We start from the raw sequence: 19,468 nt of genomic DNA, 5'->3' as shown, positions 1-19,468 counted from the left end.
GTATTAATTTGATTGAGATTTTGTTTCAGTTTCCTAATTTGTTCGCTCTCTTCTGTGTCATTAAAGACTACCGGTTTTGTGTCATTCAGATTATCATCTACCTTCGTAGATAAATTAGTGAACTGATCTGAAAGTTCGGCTACTTTATCCGATAGTGAAATTATTTCCTCTGTATGTTTTTCTGAACCAAGTTTCAGTGTGTCCATTTGTGTTGAAATGGTATCTACTGTGTCCTTTAAGTTTTCCTGAGTTTTTGCAAGTTGCATAACCGTATCGGTAGATGCAACTGAGTCAATTTTAGCTTGCAAGGTGTCGTGATATTCATGAACAATAGTCTGCAGTTCTTTTATGGCTGCTTCGTGATTCTGTAATGCATTTTCATGACGCGAAAAAATAGGTTGGAAATGCTCACAAATCTGTGTTTTTACGTCATTACAGACTTTTTGACATTTCGATTCAATGTTATGTAACTCAGTGGTTAAATCTTCACGTGTTTGTTCAAGAGTTTGTTCCAATGAATCTAACGTTTTAAGATTTTGTTCCACTGTGTCTAACGTTTGAAGATTTTGTTCCATTGTGTCTAACTGTTGCTGTGTTTGTCTCTGGTGTTGTTCCATTGTGTCTAACTTTTGAAGATTTTGTTCCATTCTGTCTAACTTTTGTAGCTTTTGCTGTGTTTGACTCTGATTTTGTTCCATTGTGTCTAACTGTTGCTGTGTTTGTCTCTGATTTTGTTCCACTGTGTCTAACTTTTCAAGCTTTTGTCCCATTTGTTGCATTAATTGTAATAACAATGTATTAGTGTCTGGAATCTGTTTATCTACGCTTTTCGGCAGTGCATTTGCACCGGCAACATTCACATTTTGATAAGCAGAAAATGTGTCTTGACTTATTTGAGAAAACGGTGAGGACGCAAAACCTGAATCTACAGTATTTGCAAAATTGTGTCCTGTCATTTCGGATTCCTGAGGCGAGCTGTTGCCGAGCGATCGATCGATAATGCTTCCCTCTTCACTAATTGTTTCACTGCCTACGCCATTGTTTGCCGCCCGCTCCATTTCCCTATGCACAATTACCAAATTACTACTTTGAACATCAGTTAATTCATTACTCGGTGGCGCTAACACACTGCTTTCGTTTTCACTGTCATTTCTCAGTTTACTTTGGAGCCTAGTATTACGTTTTTCACACGCCATTATTGTCACAGTATTTCACACGACAACACAGAAAAACACAATTTGAAGAGAAAAAATAAGAGAACACATTAACATAACACTGAAAATAATATCTAGTTAATTGCAGCTGCGAAATACTTGGTGCAAATCTACATGCATGCCACAACTGTTTTACTGTACAACAATGAAAGACTGCAACTACAAAGGAGATTTTCTCTACAATTACGGGCTAGCAATAAACAAAAGCTACACTAATTACACACACTACAAGAAAAAAAATCAGAAGATTCCAGTTAGGTATCCTAGGCTAAGGGTCGACATATGAAACGTCCCCTTTAAATAATAGTACAAGATTGTGCTTAAACTGACACACAATATTTTGTTAGCGCAACGCAATCTCACTTTCAATAATCCCTACAAAAGAATGGGCCCTGACTAACATTAAACTATACCTTTCACAAATCACTTACCTCAAAAATCTTCGCTACTCAAGCTACTGCAATACAGCAAGCGCCACTACTGCCAGCTAAATAAAAGATTCAAAGTACTGAAGGCACTAACTACTGATAGGCATAGTTAGTAAATGAAAGATTTTGATAGAGAACAACCAATGTATTTACCTCAATAGTCATAATATATATAGCAGTTCATGACAAATTTCAAAACTCCGCCATCTCTCTCTCCCCACATCCACCACTGCTGGCGGCTCACCTCCAACTGCGCAACGCCTCGCGCTGTTCACAGCCAGCTGCCTAACACTACAATGGCGAGTATTACAACAATGCAAAGCAGCCACAGACTGCACACAGCACAGCCAGTGATTTTCATACAGAGGTGGCGTTACCAATAAAAAAACCTAAACACCCTACTTACACTTTCTCTCGTCTCACAAAAAATGATGTCTAGGGTATAATAACAACATTAAAGAATAGCCTAGAATATGAAAATAAGTGAGAGAGCGACTTGTCCTCTCACAATGTGTTTCCCACCGCCCTCTAGAAGTTCCGGTAGGAGGATGGTCTTTACAAAAGAGCACAGTTAGTAGGAGCAGGTAATGGCCAATAAAATAGCTCCATAATCCGGCTGATACGGCAAAATGTTAAATAATTTCGTGGAGCGGTTTGTAGATCGTGAAATCGAAGAGTCGGCCGACGGCTCCCTCGGATTCAAAGCAGTTCGGAAGCCCCGTGGAGCGGAATTGGGATTTCGAAAGTGGTTGTCATTTCGGAAGTTCGGAATCGGCGATCCGAGGTAAGGATACTTTTCCATTACAGAAACCCTACAAATATTCGAAATTCCGGCTTTCTAGGCGAGTGTTGTAGCTCATGTTACGAACACAGAACCCTTACATCAGAGCCCGCATCTCGTGGTCGTGAGGTAGCGTTCTCGCTTCCCACGCCCGGGTTCCCGGGTTCGATTCCCGGCAGGGTTAGGGATTTTCTCTGCCTCGTGATGGCTGGGTGTTGTGTGATGTCCTTAGGTTAGTTAGGTTTAAGTAGTTCTAAGTTCTAGGGGACTTATGACCATAGATGTTAAGTCCCATAGTGCTCAGAGCCATTTGAACCATTTGAACCCTTACATCAGATCGAAGAGACAGCAGCTAACGAGTAGGTGGTGTCTGATAAAAGTGACATAACTGCGAGGCACAACTGAAGCCAATAAATTATATTCGTTTTGTGGTGTTTTTGCACAGCTTAAGAAAGATGGCGGAACAATTCCTGTTCTGCTGATGTGGAGAGTATCGACAGAAAGTGGTATGGACGCTGTGTGGTCGTTATCGCTGGCATTCGTCATTCCACTGATCACATCACAGAATCTTTCTGAAACTAATTAGAGACCTACAGGGTTTTAATTATCGACTTTGGAGTAGTGAAAGTTTAGGACCCTTATTTAGGCTGATTTAAGCCTGTGTTGATTCCGAGCTAATGCAATGATCTGTTGCCATCAGTTTGGTGTTGAAATGTTCCTTTTTTATCTATTTACTTACACCATTCTTCTTCTACAGCAACTGTATATTATCAGGCGATGAAGTTAGTGGGAGGTTTCTACTCTGGTAATGAAGTAAACTGTTAAGACTTCCTTTTGAAGTGAGAAAATAAAGTTCAAAACTGAGTAGGTTGATTACATGTTTCATGCTCATAAGATTGGCGAGTGTTCAGATGTCCACCATATAACCTAACACTCCTCTACTACTACTCACCAGAAGCCTTCAAACCAGCTGCGGATACATATGGGGGCACGTGGGGCGCCCCCCCCCCCCTTGGGGGGACGCCCTCATTGCCACCCGCGCCACCCCCGCCAGTTTCTTTCGTCAGTCGACTCGACTGAATCGAGCTATCGAGTAGTTGTACTTTCCTACGTAGCACGTGCATCCGCGTCGTCGTATTTTATACTTTTCTGTCTGGCACGTAGATAGCTAACACATACCTACGAGAATTCATCATTTAAGGAAGAGAAGCACAATTGTAACCTTTTTATATCATAAGATGGCTTTGTCTTGTATATGTGTATAATCAATTTAAATAAAACTTTCTTAAACTTTGTTGATTATATTTTATTAAGGTAAAAGTAAAGGTAGCTCAAGATATCTTTAGCACCCCCTCCTTGAGGTTTTTCTGTATGAAAAATAAAGCACTGCTTTCCTCAGATGCTTAGCATTGCTCGCACTTACTGTGAGCTGTCGGAGATATACACTTTTCTGTGTGAAAAATAAAGCACTGCTTTCCTCAGATGCTTAGCATTGCTCGCACTTACTGTGAGCTGTCGGAGATATACACTTGTTGGTTTCCAACAAAAAATTACCAAGAGCAGTACAGAAAACTATGCTTTTTTCCATTTCTAGTTTGATACTTTCACTGCCACCAAGTGTAAAGCAGTGGCTCTGCACCAAATAAGATGATTTCATCAGGTTACCTTCCATCCAGAAAGCTGTTGCACTCAGCGACTGTTATATTGACTTGTAAATTATAGATTGCAGCGATCAGTCGTCCTTTTTAAAATTTATTGTGCAGATCTAGATTTCGGCTAGAAGCTAGCCATTCTCAATGTACTATTATTTTCGCTCAATGCATGTAATGCCTGTTGGTCGGGCTTCATCCACAGTTAATTGAATACTCATGAACTGTGGATGAAGCCCGACAAACAGGCATTACATGCATTGAGCGAAAATAATAGTACATTGAGAATGGCTAGCTTCTAGCCGAAATCTAGATCTGCACAATAAATTTTAAAAAGGACAACTGATAGCTGCAATCTATAATTTACAAGATGATTTCATCCATCGCAAAGGCAACATCCAGCTTTCGTGGAATTGCAAGCGCGATTCTGCTTACGACGGTCCTCTAAAGAGCAAAACAATGACTGACGGATACTGTGTGTCTTCTAGACCAACTACATATAAACTACAAAATAATTCACAAGTGTTCCCGTCATGCACCGAGTTTCGACTCCACATCCGTGAGTTATTTTATTTAAACTGTTGCAAGTGCTTTTCATCGGGGTCATGTATTTACTCCTGGACTAGCGGCGCGTTCCGATCTTATGTGATGTAATATCATTCTGCTCGTAGAGTCAGTTTATGAGGAACATCAGTGAACTCCATTTTAATTGGATGACTGGAGTGAGGAGGTGGAGACAGACAACTTTTATTGATGGCAGTTTTTATTTTAATTCCTGTTGGCTGGCATCGGCGAATGAGGCGCAAACCAGTACGACAACGTAGTATTTTGCTGCTGCTGTATGTTTACTGCCGCTCCTGATGGGACAGCTTCGCCAACGCCGTCGGAGCGTAGGCCGCCTACTGCTGCCGATCTAGACGATGGCAGTCTGCAGCCGTCGTCAATATTCACGTTGTCAGGCCGCTTCACGATTTCAATTGCTCTCGCATCTTCCGCCTGCAGGTAAGAATAATGAACCTGGAGTGATGCAAATTCGGAAGCAGCAACCGTACATTTTCATACTGGGTTCTGGCAAGCAGCTGTCATTTACGATAGCTTTTGGTTTGAAAGTAGACTTGGCTTTATGTCAGTGTTGCTGTTGTCTTAAGCCCAAAGGCTAGTTTGATGCAGCTATCCACGCTAGTCTACCCCGGGGAAAATCTCTTCATCTCTGCATAACTATTGCAGCCTACAGCCACTTAAATCTCCACTATCCAGTTAACTAATCCTCGATGCCTCAGTGTGTGTATCACCAAATTCTGCCTTCTTTTAGTCTTTATAAATTTCTTTTCTCTCCAGTTCGATTCAGTACCTTCTCATCAGTTGTTCGATCCATCCGTCTAATCTTCAACATTCTCCTGCAGCAATAGATTTCAAAAGCTTTGTTCCCTTCTTGTCTGAGTTGTTTACCACCAACGCTTCACTTCCGTACAAGGCTACAATATAGACATATACCTTCAGAAAAAGCTTCTTTATGTTTGTATTTGATGTCTACTATGAAAATAGTCATTTATTATGATGCCCAAATAACAGTTCCCAGTCTAATTTCCTCATAATCAACCGATTTAATTCGAATTCATACCATTAGCCTTGATTTATTTTTATTGACATACATCTTATAATTTTTTTCAAGATATTATCCATTTCTTTCAGTTGATCTTTCAAGTCCTTTGCTGTCTGCGATAGGAAGGTGTGCTCAAAGTAATGCCTCCAAATTTTTTATGTGAAAATTATTAAACCTTTTTAAATCAAACAAACTCTTTAACATTCTTCATTTCTATTCTTTATGTCTACATATCTATTTCTCAACGTGATCACCCTGGCAACGCACACATTTCTCCTAACAAGAGCCCAGTTTGTTGATACCGTCACTGTAGCAGGTTTGACTTGTTGACGGAATCACAACCTCACCTCGGTTTGCCCCGCTTCATCAATGTTATAGTGAAGTACTCGAAGGTGTTCTTTAAGACTTGTAAACAGATGAAAATCGGATGGGGCCGAGTCAGGGCTGTAGGTAGGATGATCGATGACAGTGAGCCCAAGGCGTCGGATTATTGTAGATGTCGCAGCCCTCGTGGGTGATCTGGCACCGTCGTGCTGAAGGAGATGGTCTTCCTTGTGTGGATGAACTCTTCGAATGCGGTCTTTGCGAAACCGATTAGAGCACCGACATATAGGTGTGTTACACACCGCCGTGTTACACGCTACAGTTCGGAACCCCTTAGTGCCAGAGTGTTGCAACTTACGTCAGCGAATCGGGGAAGTCGACCGAGAAATATGCATGACAATTTATACCTCAACCAATATTGTGAACAGAATAAAAAAAATCGGAGGCATTACTTTTCGGCACTTCCTCGTACAATTATAACGTCACCGCCAAATATCGATGTTTTTATTTGCCTTTCTTCAGCTAATTTTCTAAGGTAAGTCGTAGGGTCAGCATCGCGTCGTATATTCCTACATTTCTCCAGAACCCAGACTTGTCTCACCTGAGGTGCCTGCATTCTTCCGTAAATAATTCAAGTCAGTGTATAGCAACCATGGCTTATTAAACCGATGGTTCGGTAGAATTCACAGCTGTCAGCGCCTGCCTTCTTCGGAATGAACCAGGTGGAATAGTTTCGTCACTGCTTGCTCTTCTAAGGATCTTAATAACTCTGAGGTATCCTCCTCACAGACCATCATTTCAGCTTAGGTCTTTCAATTCTCTACCAAATTCTTCTAGTAGTATCACATCTCCCATTTCATCTTCATCTATTTCGATTTTTTCTCAATACAATACTATGTTCCCTTGTACAGACCTCTTGTACGAGGGGCATTCAATAAGTAATGCAACAGATTTTTTTCTGAAAGCAGGTTGATTTTGTTCAGGAGTGCATTACACCATATTATTTCCCATTCTTTTGGTTCAAAAACTATATTTTTCGCCATAATCTCCGTTCCGCTCAATGCGACGGCTTTACGTCACCTTACTGGGAGGGCCTGTGTGCCCGCATAGTACCACTCTGCTGATCGACGTCGGAGCCAACGTCTTGCTGCATCAATAACCTTCCCACCACACACGTACTTCTTCCCCCTGAGTCCGTCCTTCATTGGGCCAAACATATAGAAGTCGGAAGGTGCGAGATCTGGGCTGCAGAGTGGATGAGGAAGAGTAGTCCAATGAAGTTTTGTGAGCTCCTCTCGGGTGTGCAAACGTGTGTGAGGCCTTGCGTTGTCATGGAGAAGTGGAAGTCCGTTTTTACTTTTGTGGCGGTGAACACGCTGAAGTCGTTTCTTCAAGTCCCTGAGGGTATCACAATTCCCTTCAAGTTGATTGTTGCACCATGAGGGAGGACATCAAACAAAATAACCCCTTCAGAATCTAGTTGCGCAGCTAGGAGTTGGGTTGCAATCTTTAGATCACCTCGAATGAGAGTGTCCGCACGTGGCAACACTGCAGGAGTCATAGCCGTGTGCGCTCAGCTGGCACGCGGGAGATCGGACACGTGACGTATGCGCGATCTTGTTGGCTTGATAACAGACGACTAGCCCAACGATTCACTGTGCTTTTGTTCACTACCAGGTTTCCGTAGCCATTCTAAAAGTTCCTATGTATATCTACAATGCTCTGGTTTTCCGCCAATAGAAACTCAATTACAGCTTTCTGCTTGGAACGTACCTCCGTTCCAGACGTCGTTTTGAAAGCTACGTATAACGCTGTCACCTCCTGAAAATTCATAAACCCGTAGGGGCTGAAGCGGGAATATTCCACGATGCCCTACAACAAATTACACATTTTTTCAACCAAAAAGGGCCGAGAGAAAATGTATTGCCTTACTTATTGAACTCCGCGTATACATTCATGAGTCCAAACCTTATGACCACTTGCTTAACAGCATGTTGGTCCACCTTTGTAACGCGCCGCAGCAGCAGTTCTGCGGGGCGTGCATTCGACATATCTTTCCTAGGTTTTCGGAGGCATGAAGCACTAGATATCTAAGCACATGACAAGCAATTTTCGTAAATTGTAGGCGCACAGCCGGCGGCCACTAGAGTTCCAGATGAGTTCTGTTCGCTTCAGAACAGGCGAATTTGGTGGCCGAGACATCAACATAATGCCACTGTCATTCTCCTCAAATACTGTAACATGCTTCTGACACTGTGATACGGACAATTGTCCTGCATCAAGATACCGTCGCCGTCATGCATTAAGTGGTGCAGGTGACCTGCAGAAATGTTCACTTAGTCCATAGCTGTCAAGATGCATCCAGTTACTATGAAAGGTACCACGGAAGACGAGGTTAGTGGCCTCCATCGCATAATACCACCTCCACCATCTTGCGTCCGCGGTATGCGTTTTGAGCAGCCGTTTTTCAAGTTGACGACGTTTCTGGACTCAGCCATCGATCTGGAGTTTCATCCGATCATGCGACGCGCTTCCAACGTTGATGGTCTCGTTCATGCTGCATTCATAATTCACTATGTCGTTGGATCGACGTGGGAACGCGTGGGGTTTGTCAGTTGCAGGTACCGTATGATCATCAATGCACGGTAAACAATGTGCTCTGAAACATTTGTTTGTGCACCAGCATCGTATTCTGTAGTTGGATCTGACACAGACTGCCTCCCATCCTGCTTTACAGAGCGGGAAAGCCCCCGCCCTCCACATTCTGTGATGAGGCTTTGACCTCCGACACTTTTTTACTCGTGGTTTCACCGTCATTCAGCCACTTGTCAAAACTTCCTGTTTCCGAAGATTTTCTCATTTGAAGGCCATATCGTCAATGGAATCATTGTCCCATTCGTCTCTCTTCCGTCTATACACTGGTCTTACTGCGTCAAGTGCCTACGCCGCCATCAAAAATGGCTCTGAGCACTATGGGACTCAACTGCTGTGGTCATAAGTCCCCTAGAACTTAGAACTACTTAAACCTAACTAACCTAAGGACAGCACACAACACCCAGCCATCACGAGGCAGAGAAAATCCCTGACCCCGCCGGGAATCGAACCCGGGAACCCGGGCGTGGGAAGCGAGAACGCTACCGCACGACCACGAGATGCGGGCTACGCCGCCATCAGTCAGCATTGAGCCATGCTGTAGGAAGTCGTAATGTCTTCGTTCATCGCTGAATTTTGTTTCCACCTTTCAACCTTCCCATCTGTACTTAGTACTCGCTTACTGTTAAAGCATTTAATATTCGTGTAGGTGCTTCGCTTTTTTCCAAAGTTTTATTTAACTTTCCTGTAGGAGGTACGAGTATATATCCCGCAGTATAGCGTGATTCTGCAGCCTTGTATTTCACCTCTAGCTAGTCCACTTTCCACTTACTTTTAATTCATTTGTTAGAAGTCTGTATTCCGTTTTGCCCTCTTGATTTCCTGTGTATTTATACAGGGTGTTACAAAAAGGTACGGCCAAACATTCAGGAAACATTCCTCACACACAAAGAAAGAAAAGATGTTATGTGGTCATGTGTCTGGAAACGCTTACTTTCCATGTTAGAGCTCATTTTATTACTTCTCTTCAAATCACATTAATCATGAAATGGAAACACACAGCAACAGAACGTACCAGCGTGACTTCAAACACTTTGTTACAGGAAATGTTCAAAATGTCCTCCGTTAGCGAGGATACATGCATCCACCCTCCGTCGCATGGAATCCCTGATGCGTTGATGCAGCCCTGGAGAATGGCGTATTGTATCACAGCCGTCCAAAATACGAGCACCAAGAGTCTCTACATTTGGTACCTGGGTTGCGTAACAAGAGCTTTCAAATGCCCCCATAAATGAAAGTCAAGAGGGTTGAGGTCAGGAGAGCGTGGAGGCCATGGAATTGGTCCGCCTCTACCAATCCATCGGTCACCGAATCTGTTGTTGAGAAGCGTACGAACACTTCGACTGAAATGTGCAGCAGCTCCATCTTGCATGAACCACATGTTGTGTCGTACTTGTAAAGGGAGTATCCCGTATGAAATCATGATAACGTGCTCCATTGAGCGTAGGTGGAAGAACATGGGGCCCAATCAAGACATCACCAACAATGCCTGCCCAAACGTTCACAGAAAATCTGTGTTGATGTGATTGCACAATTGCGTGCGGATTCTCGTCAGCCCACACATGTCGATTGTAAAAATTTACAATTTGATCACTTTGGAATGAAGCCTGTAACCTCCCCCTCACTTATCGACCTTAATGACAGTGAAAAATTAAACCGCGTGTACCTAATGGAAATTTGGGAAAGCAATCGTCACCGAAGTTAATCTGTCGGTAAAGAGGGAGGAAAGGGTTACATCTAAATGAAAGGAAAAATGCAAATGAAACTGGTGGAAATTAATTTTGAAAAGGGGTAAAGTTAATAAAGAAAGTAAATGTTCGGCCGTTACGTTAACAATTAACTAGCGGTAATTAGATATTTGAGATTTGGGGGAAATCACGGTCGCCAGTCTTAAGGACAATTACTATAGTAACTGAAAAAGAAAGGTTATTACACATATAATTAGCACTAGAAGCGTGGCAACTGAAGGTTGACACGTGTAGTGTGAAAACTGAAAGTTTGTCAGAAGTAATAAATTTCGCTACACTCTGACTTAATTTAGCAAAAGAATTAATAAAACCGGAAAATCGAAAGTTAATTGCCGGCCGAAGTGGCCGTGCGGTTAAAGGCGCTGCAGTCTGGAACCGCAAGACCGCTACGGTCGCAGGTTCGAATCCTGCCTCGGGCATGGATGTTTGTGATGTCCTTAGGTTAGTTAGGTTTAACTAGTTCTAAGTTCTAGGGGACTAATGACCTCAGCAGTTGAGTCCCATAGTGCTCAGAGCCATTTGAACCATTTGAAAGTTAATTTAGTGACTGAAGTTAATAGTGAGCTTTCTTTCTGAAGCACATCGAAATCCAGTAAACTACGGTTAGTCTTGGACTACCTCAACAATCATTTCAAAAGCAACTTGACTCTACGCAATTTAGAAACAAGAGATTTAACTTTGAACTTGAATTAAATGATTCTGAACAATTAACAATAGTAAAATTTAGTACGTACCAAGCTGAGCTGCAGTCACAGGAAAGCTAAAATATGCTAACAAAACTTGCACTCTTAACTTGTGCTCGTGTAATCTAAATATTGTAGCCAGCTATGAATACTTTAACTGAACTTTGAAATTAAAGCAGTGAAATCTAATTATATTATTTTAATGCTGGCGTTTGAATTTCAACGACTCTCGGGTTCATTTCGGAAAAGGAAGGGACCCTGCTTGGCAATGCAATTGGGACAATGAGCAACAAAGGTTCATGCTAAGTTGCTGTAATTTTGCGAGGCAAATGGAACAATTTGAAAAGCTGAGGTCTGCCATACAGTTCTGAAACTTTACGTGCTTTTAGTCTTCCTTGTTGGTTGATTGAAGGTTTGAAGCCGTCGATCGAGGAGGTGGCGACAGTCACTCATTGTCGGCCGTCGCTGTTGCAGAAGCTGGATGTTGGCGCGCCTTCTTCTCAACACGGTCACCAGACGAAACGGGCTCTTGATGTGATCCAGCTAATGCTTCCCGTCCACGACACCATGTCAGAAACTATCATCGCAAGTCGAGCGCAATTACATGCTGCTAAACCCCGAAAGCGCGGCAACTCGCGGGAGCGTCACACAACACACCTGCTCCACTCGCTACTCCAGCCAGACTCTCCCTTGCTCTGCCCGCGCTCCACGCGGCAGAGTTAACACTACCAAAGATCCTACACACTTTGATTCTTCACACGACCTATCGATGTAATCGTTCGATAGCAGTTTGCCCTAGGCAAGACCCAGCGTAAAAATACAAATAATATTTACGAAACAAACCAATTATACATCGACATAAATGCATAAATATATATATATATATATATATATATATATATATATATATATATATACAAATAGTAAAACAATTACAATATATAAAGGCACAGAAATGTCATATATTCAGGTAACAAAATAAGGAAAAAATTCTCAGTACAATAGATGGAAAGAGGAGGATATGCATTTCCGGCGTTACACTTGCCCCACATTGTCTGAGGATGTTCGTGTAACCTAAACAGACTCAGAAAATGTCCCAAAAAATAAACAGCGGAAATGCATATGCTCAAAACATCATCAAAATTTAGCATTCGTCTAATTAAGCATAAATCAATTTTTAGACCATAAAAATTGAGTGGAGACCGTCCTAATCTTATTCCACTCTGTCATCTTGCACAAAATAAAACAGGTTGACAACATATTAAAATTCATAGAAAGCATAGAAAATGGTTTAGCTACTTCAAAATCATTAAAATTCGTAACACTATCAAGAAATGGAATACTATTTACAAAATCAATCAGAGTACATGGTCATAAAAACAGGTAGATCAAAATACGCAAATTAATTATTAATTACATAGAATACACATTTTATATAACCTTTTCATAATTATTATCTCGTCATGAGATTCCACTTAACGCTAAACAAGAAAATAATATTCAGTAGATCGAAAAAAACATAAATATTGCCAGCAGAATTCTTTGACATCAGCTGTCCGGGAAGAAAAACTATTCCGCCTTTCGTACCCGCAAGTACAAAGAATGCCGACAGTGGCACAAGGGCCGACAGCGGCACAAGAGCCGACAGCGGCTCCGCCTCGTCAGTATTGTTGCACCCGCCTGAGCGGCACGCTTGATCTCACTCGCCGTTGTAACGGCATTTGCAGAACGTCCGCTTCACTGAATTCTTTGGGAAAAACTCACTCCCTAGTAATCTCAAGGAGTCCATTAACACTATCACAGTGGATAACTCAACACTGTCCATCATCACACATGTACAAGCCTGAAACTTAAAACAGCGTCTAAGTACATCGGCAACGACTAGTAAAACACATATTCATGAAATCTTACAGCTAGTTACAAAATCATATTTACATTACTTAATCTACTGTGACTCAGCTGAAAACTTAAACTAGCAGCTTGGATTTTTCAATTGATAAATAATCACTCTCTGTTAAATCATTTAGTACAAGTTAATTACTTATTAATTACAATTTCTTTAATGTCCTCTTGGTCGGGCAAAAGCATGACAATCTAGCAAATCGTTTAAATCTTACACTCTATATTCACATACTGTACAAATTACCCATTCTGTGGTATTAATCAATTCTAGGTTGGTACAATTTCAAGTCTACAATATTCCGTATACCTAATCGTTTTCCAGAGCTTGGATACTCTAAGCAATAAGCATTTGTGTGAGGTATACCAATGACTTTATATGGTCCATTATAAACAAGCTTAAATTTAGAGATTTCATTGTCTATCTCGCTCGATTTCTCATGAGCTTTTACAAGTACTAAGTCTCCGATTGAAAACTTAGCAAAACGCGCTTTAGCGTAATGACGACGTATGCGAGCATCGGCTTTTAGCTTCATTACTTCTCGCAAACGATCTTTCTTCACACCAATACTAATGTCAATCCGTGGAGGGAATTTGATTATCTCTTCCAATTCACTTTCTACACTTTTGTCATTGCCGAGATTCCTCACGTTACGGCAGTTCAAATTCATTCCTATGTCAATGACCTCCGGCCAGTTAACAATGTGTATAGGCTGGTATTGCCTATGCACACCGTCTCCTGCCTCGTCAAAACTAACTACTATTGATTTATCTTGTGACGTACATGTCAAAGTTTTGCTTTCGCAATTAATCACTGCACGGTACTTTAATAGCCAATCTAACCCGATAATTACTTCCGTAGTTAAGTCTGGCACGACGACAAACTCTTGTTCAAATCGTGCCCCACATACCTCGAAGTTGACAAAAATCTGTTTTGTGACCGGTTTACTGGCCTTCCCAGTAGCACCGATAATTTTCACTCCTGTTACTGGCATAACTACGATGCCAGGTCTGTCTTTCAGTAACTCAAATATTTTCCCAGATACAGCACTAAATTCTGCACCGGTGTCACTCAACACGTTTAGTTGTAGGTCGTGCATATTAACAGACACTACTATCTGTCTACACTTATCCTCGACTGTTTCTTTATTTTCCCACAGTAAATCCTCGTCGATATCCAGATCATTCCAGAAAAAACCATCCGGCTTTGATCCTAAATCCGGTTTATCTGGCGGCTTTTTCAGCCTCTGTTTACATACAGTTTTAATTTCAACACGTCTGTCCTGAGGCTTAGTCTGTAGCTTCGCCTCCAATACCGAAACCTTTTCCTGTAACTCGTCAACTAGTGAGTGTTGCTTTGCTATCAATTCACTAATTGTCACCTTCGTTGATTCCACTTTGGTCAGATTGATCTCATCTGCCAACCTACCTGGAGGAATGTGCCCAGTAGTATCTGCAATTACTTCCTCTGGATCTGCGCAACCCACACTGCCATCGTCTGACCGTCTAATGTCAGCTCTAACCTCATACACGCTGTAATCCACATGCTTTTCTACCAATCGTGTCCGGCTATCACTAAAATTCTCGTAATCTTTCTCCTCAATACTTTCGCAATGTTTAAACTGGAGTTTTGCGTCGGATGGGTCGGCTACTTCTACCACTATAACTTTCGGGAAAGTCTGCCGGTTAGGGCCAGAACTTTCCGTTACTACTTCAACATCCAACTCCTGCGGGACGAAACACGACGAATCTTGCTCGTGCTCCCCATTAACATCAACTATTTCTAGTAAAGTCTGCCGGTTAGGGCCAGAACTTTCTATCACTTCACAAATACTATCTTCCTGTGGGACGAGACGCGGCAAATCCTGCCCGCACTCCCCATAAACACTTCTCCCGTACAGGCCCCTATAATCTCTTAGTTCGTCGTATAAGCGACCGAACTGCCTTAACCAGACCTCATCCCTCTCTGCATCCCCTCGCTCGATGACGGACGTTTTATCCGACATCTGATCTTCTCTCAACACTTGCGAATCATTCTTAAACTCAATCTCCAGTTCCGCTGTGGGTATTACAGCTGGCACCTTATAATCGATTTCCGGAACACTACTTAAATTGTTCTCACTGACAGTGAATGTACCTTCTACTGCCGTGTATACAGCTGATCTACTACTTGTGGGCGCACTCCTTTCTCTTAACACTGGCACACTCTCCCGCCGTTGATTATTCCATACGGAATTTTCATAACGACGACACCTCGGTTTTCTACTGTTATTGGGCCGCCAAAATTTCTCCACGCCCGGTCGGCCCCTCACCGGCGTGGCTAATGGTTTCCCTGTCTCGTCCCAGCAGATACGCTCCCCGGATGCTGCTGAGGCGGCTGATCACACCCTCCGGCGTTATTACTATTCTGCGAAGCCCGTATCATGCTAGTATGATACTGGTTTCCGTCATTCCTGTTATTATTTGCATTGTACCGATTGTCATTATGGCCCGAACCATTATTGTTATTGCTGCCAATATTGCGGTATGCATTATTCCCATAGTTATCATTGTTGTGGTTGCTGTGGTACCCGTTGTTGTTACCACGGCCTCTACCAGTATCGCGATTATTGCGCCAATAGTCCTCGTCCTCAACTCTTTCCAGGAAATCATTGATTGTCCTGTAATTGCTTCCTACGTAGCGTTTTGTATCATCTGGAAGCTTCTTGTAGAGTTCCCAAACTATTTCGGTTTCCGTGCGGCGATCACGCAAATATTCCAACTTGCGGATCCAGCCCTCACAAAACTCCTTCATCGAGCCGCGCGAATCCGCATCGAAAGGCCTCGATACGACAAATTCGCGCCAGACACTTTGCCGTTTTTGCTCTGACCAGTATTCAGCCAGAAACAAATTTTTGAACTCGTCAAAAATCAGGTTCGTAATGTTGAGGTTTAAGCCCTAACGCTTGGCATCACCAGCCAACACATCAATAACCGCATTAATTTTTCTCTCATTAGTCCATGATCTGGGTAAAACTCTTTCACAATTTTTAATGAAATCCGTCGCGTGTATACTGCCTTTTTTCAAGGGGTCGAACCGCTCCTCTTTCGTCAACAATTCCGAACTATGTGCACAGATTGGCACATAGCTCTGTTTTTCTTCAAGTTTCTTTTCTAATTCCGACACTCTCGTAATCACTTGGCAAGTGGTTGTCGCAAGCGTTTCCACTTCCCTCTTTTTCTCTTCGCAGGTATTAGCCTGCTTCCTCACTTTGGTATCTACTTCGGATACTAAAGCCTTTAAAGTTTCCACCTTCTGTTGATCCTCTTTTTTCACTAATTGGATTTGTTCCGTCACCTTATTCTCGATGATCGGAGCAACTGCTTCTCCTACACTTTTCTCGATTCTGCTAATTTCGGAATAAAAACGAGTATTTATGCTCGCAATTTCCGCCTGAACGCTTATCATTTCTTGTTTAAGATTACCGATTTCGGTATTAATCATAACAATATCTTCTTTGATTTTACCAACTTTTGTGTTAAAAACTCCAACATTGTTGTTAACAACATTAATAGCTTTGTTCTGATCGTCTAGCTTTCGTTCAATTTTTTCAAACTGAGCTTCTTGCTTGGCAGCCTGAGCTTCTCGCTTGGCAGCCTGAGCTTCTTGCTTGGCAGCCTGAGCTTCTTGCTTGGCAGCCTGAGCTTCTTGCTTGGCAGCCTGAGCTTCTTGCTTGGCAGCCTGAGCTTCTTGCTTGGCAGCCTGAGCTTCTTGCTTGGCAGCCTGAGCTTCTTGCTTGGCAGCCTGATCTTCTTGCTTGGCAGCCTGAGCTTCTTGCTTGGCAGCCTGAGCTTCTTGCTTGGCAGACAGAGCTTTAATTTCTGCCAATTGACTCTTGATTTCATTAATCAAAACATTCAATAAATCAGATAAATTCCCGGAAACTACCGGTTTTCTTCCGTAGCGGCTTCCTCTTTAATTGTCCCCCCGTATTCGTCATCAAGGGATTCCAATTTGATTTTCACTTCCGATTCCGAAACATTTTCTAATGTTTGGAATTCCATTTCTGCTCTTTGTTGCGTTTCGGCGGTCGCGTCTTTCATGCTAGCCGTCTGCCCCTGAACAATGGGTACCGCGGTGGGCGTTTCCCACTGTCCGACCGATTGTTCCGTATATAAGTCTACCAAATTTTGGTAATTGTTGCCTTCACTCATTTTAATAATTTTAAATATAAATGCAAAATTTCAAATCTAATTAGGATTCCTCACACTAATATTCTCGCTGACGTATCGACCATTTCGTAACCAGTACTTTGATACGAGATTTGCACAATGCAAAATTCGTGTCCAGAACAACCTCAAATTTGAAGATTGTCCTGTCACCAGGTCGCCACGTGTAAACTCCCCCTCACTTATCGACCTTAATGACAGTGAAAAATTAAACCGCGTGTACCTTATGGAAATTTGGGAAAGCAATCGTCACCGAAGTTAATCTGTCGGTAAAGAGGGAGGAAAGGGTTACATCTAAATGAAAGGAAAAATGCAAATGAAACTGGTGGAAATTAATTTTGAAAAGGGGTAAAGTTAATAAAGAAAGTAAATGTGCGGCCGTTACGTTAACAATTAACTAGCGGTAATTAGATATTTGAGATTTGGGGGAAATCACGGTCGCCAGTCCTAAGGACAATTACTATAGTAACTGAAAAAGAAAGGTTATTACACATATAATTAGCACTAGAAGCGTGGCAACTGAAGGTTGACACGTGTAGTGTGAAAACTGAAAGTTTGTCAGAAGTAATAAATTTCGCCTCCCCCCATGAACCATGGACCTTGCCGTTGGTGGGGAGGCTTGCGTGCCTCAGCGATACAGATAGCCGTACCGTAGGTGCAACCACAACGGAGGGGTATCTGTTGAGAGGCCAGACAAACATGTGGTTCCTGAAGAGGGGCAGCAGCCTTTTCAGTAGTTGCAGGGGCAACAGTCTGGATGATTGACTGATCTGGCCTTGTAATATTAACCAAAACGGCCTCGCTGTGCTGGTACTGTGAACGGCTGAAAGCAAGGGGAAACTACAGCCGTAATTTTTCCCGAGGACATGCAGCTCTACTGTATGATTAAATGATGATGGCGTCCTCTTGGGTAAAATATTCCGGAGGTAAAATAGTCCCCCATTCGGATCTCCGGGCGGGGACTACTCAAGAGGACGTCGTTATCAGGAGAAAGAAAACTGGCGTTCTACGGATCGGAGCGTGGAATGTCAGATCACTTAATCGGGCAGGTAGGTTAGAAAATTTGAAAAGGGAAATGGATAGGTTAAAGTTAGATATAGTGGGAATTAGTGAAGTTCGGTGGCAGGAGGAACAAGACTTTTGGTCAGGTGATTACAGGGTTATAAATACAAAATCAAATAGGGGTAATGCAGGAGTAGGTTTAATAATGAATAAAAAAATAGGAGTGCGGGTTAGCTACTACAAACAGCATAGTGAACGCATTATTGTGGCCAAGATAGACACAAAGCCCATGCCTACTACAGTAGTACAAGTTTATATGCCAACTAGCTCTGCAGATGATGAAGAAATAGATGAAATGTATGACGAGATAAAAGAAATTATTCAGGTAGTGAAGGGAGACGAAAATTTAATAGTCATGGGTGACTGGAATTCGGCAGTAGGAAAAGGGAGAGAAGGAAACATAGTAGGTGAATATGGATTGGGGGGAAGGAATGAAAGAGGAAGCCGCCTTGTAGAATTTTGCACAGAGCATAACTTAATCATAGCTAACACTTGGTTCAAGAATCATGAAAGGAGGCTGTATACATGGAAGAAGCCTGGAGATACTGACAGGTTTCAGATAGATTATATAATGGTAAGACAGAGATTTAGGAACCAGGTTTTAAATTGTAAGACATTTCCTGGGGCAGATGTGGATTCTGACCACAATCTATTGGTTATGAACTGCAGATTGAAACTGAAGAAACTGCAAAAACGTGGGAATTTAAGGAGATGGGACCTGGATAAACTGAAAGAACCAGAGGTTGTAGAGAGTTTCAGGGAGAGCATAAGGGAACAATTGACAGGAATGGGGGAAAGAAATACAGTAGAAGAAGAATGGGTAGCTCTGAGGGATGAAGTGGTGAAGGCAGCAGACGATCAAGTAGGTAAAAAGACGAGGGCTAATAGAAATCCTTGGGTAACAGAAGAAATATTGAATTTAATTGATGAAAGGAGAAAATATAAAAATGCAATAAATGAAGCAGGCAAAAAGGAATACAAACGTCTCAAAAATGAAATCGACAGGAAGTGCAAAATGGCTAAGCAGGGATGGCTAGAGGACAAATGTAAGGATGTAGAGGCTTGTCTCACTAGGGGTAAGATAGATACTGCCTACAGGAAAATTAAAGAGACCTTTGGAGAGAAGAGAACCACATGTATGAATATCAAGAGCTCAGATGGAAACCCAGTTCTAAGCAAAGAAGGGAAGGCAGAAAGGTGGAAGGAGTATATAGAG

General features: G+C 42.2%; 1 protein-coding gene across 1 annotated transcript in view; it reads right to left on the bottom strand.

Annotated features, from left to right (window-relative positions):
* Positions 1-19,468, bottom strand: part of LOC126258947 (translation initiation factor IF-2-like) — a 179,145-nt gene that overhangs the window by 18,848 nt on the left and 140,829 nt on the right. Inside the window, exon 2 of the mRNA XM_049955686.1 lies at positions 16,578-16,842. Within this exon, the coding sequence (XP_049811643.1) occupies positions 16,578-16,842 (265 nt within the window). The remainder of the gene's footprint in view (positions 1-16,577; positions 16,843-19,468) is intronic.

Source organism: Schistocerca nitens, chromosome 1 (genome assembly GCF_023898315.1).
Source record: "Schistocerca nitens isolate TAMUIC-IGC-003100 chromosome 1, iqSchNite1.1, whole genome shotgun sequence".
Lineage (NCBI taxonomy): Eukaryota > Metazoa > Arthropoda > Insecta > Orthoptera > Acrididae > Schistocerca > Schistocerca nitens.
This window is presented reverse-complemented; position numbering and strand designations above follow the sequence as displayed.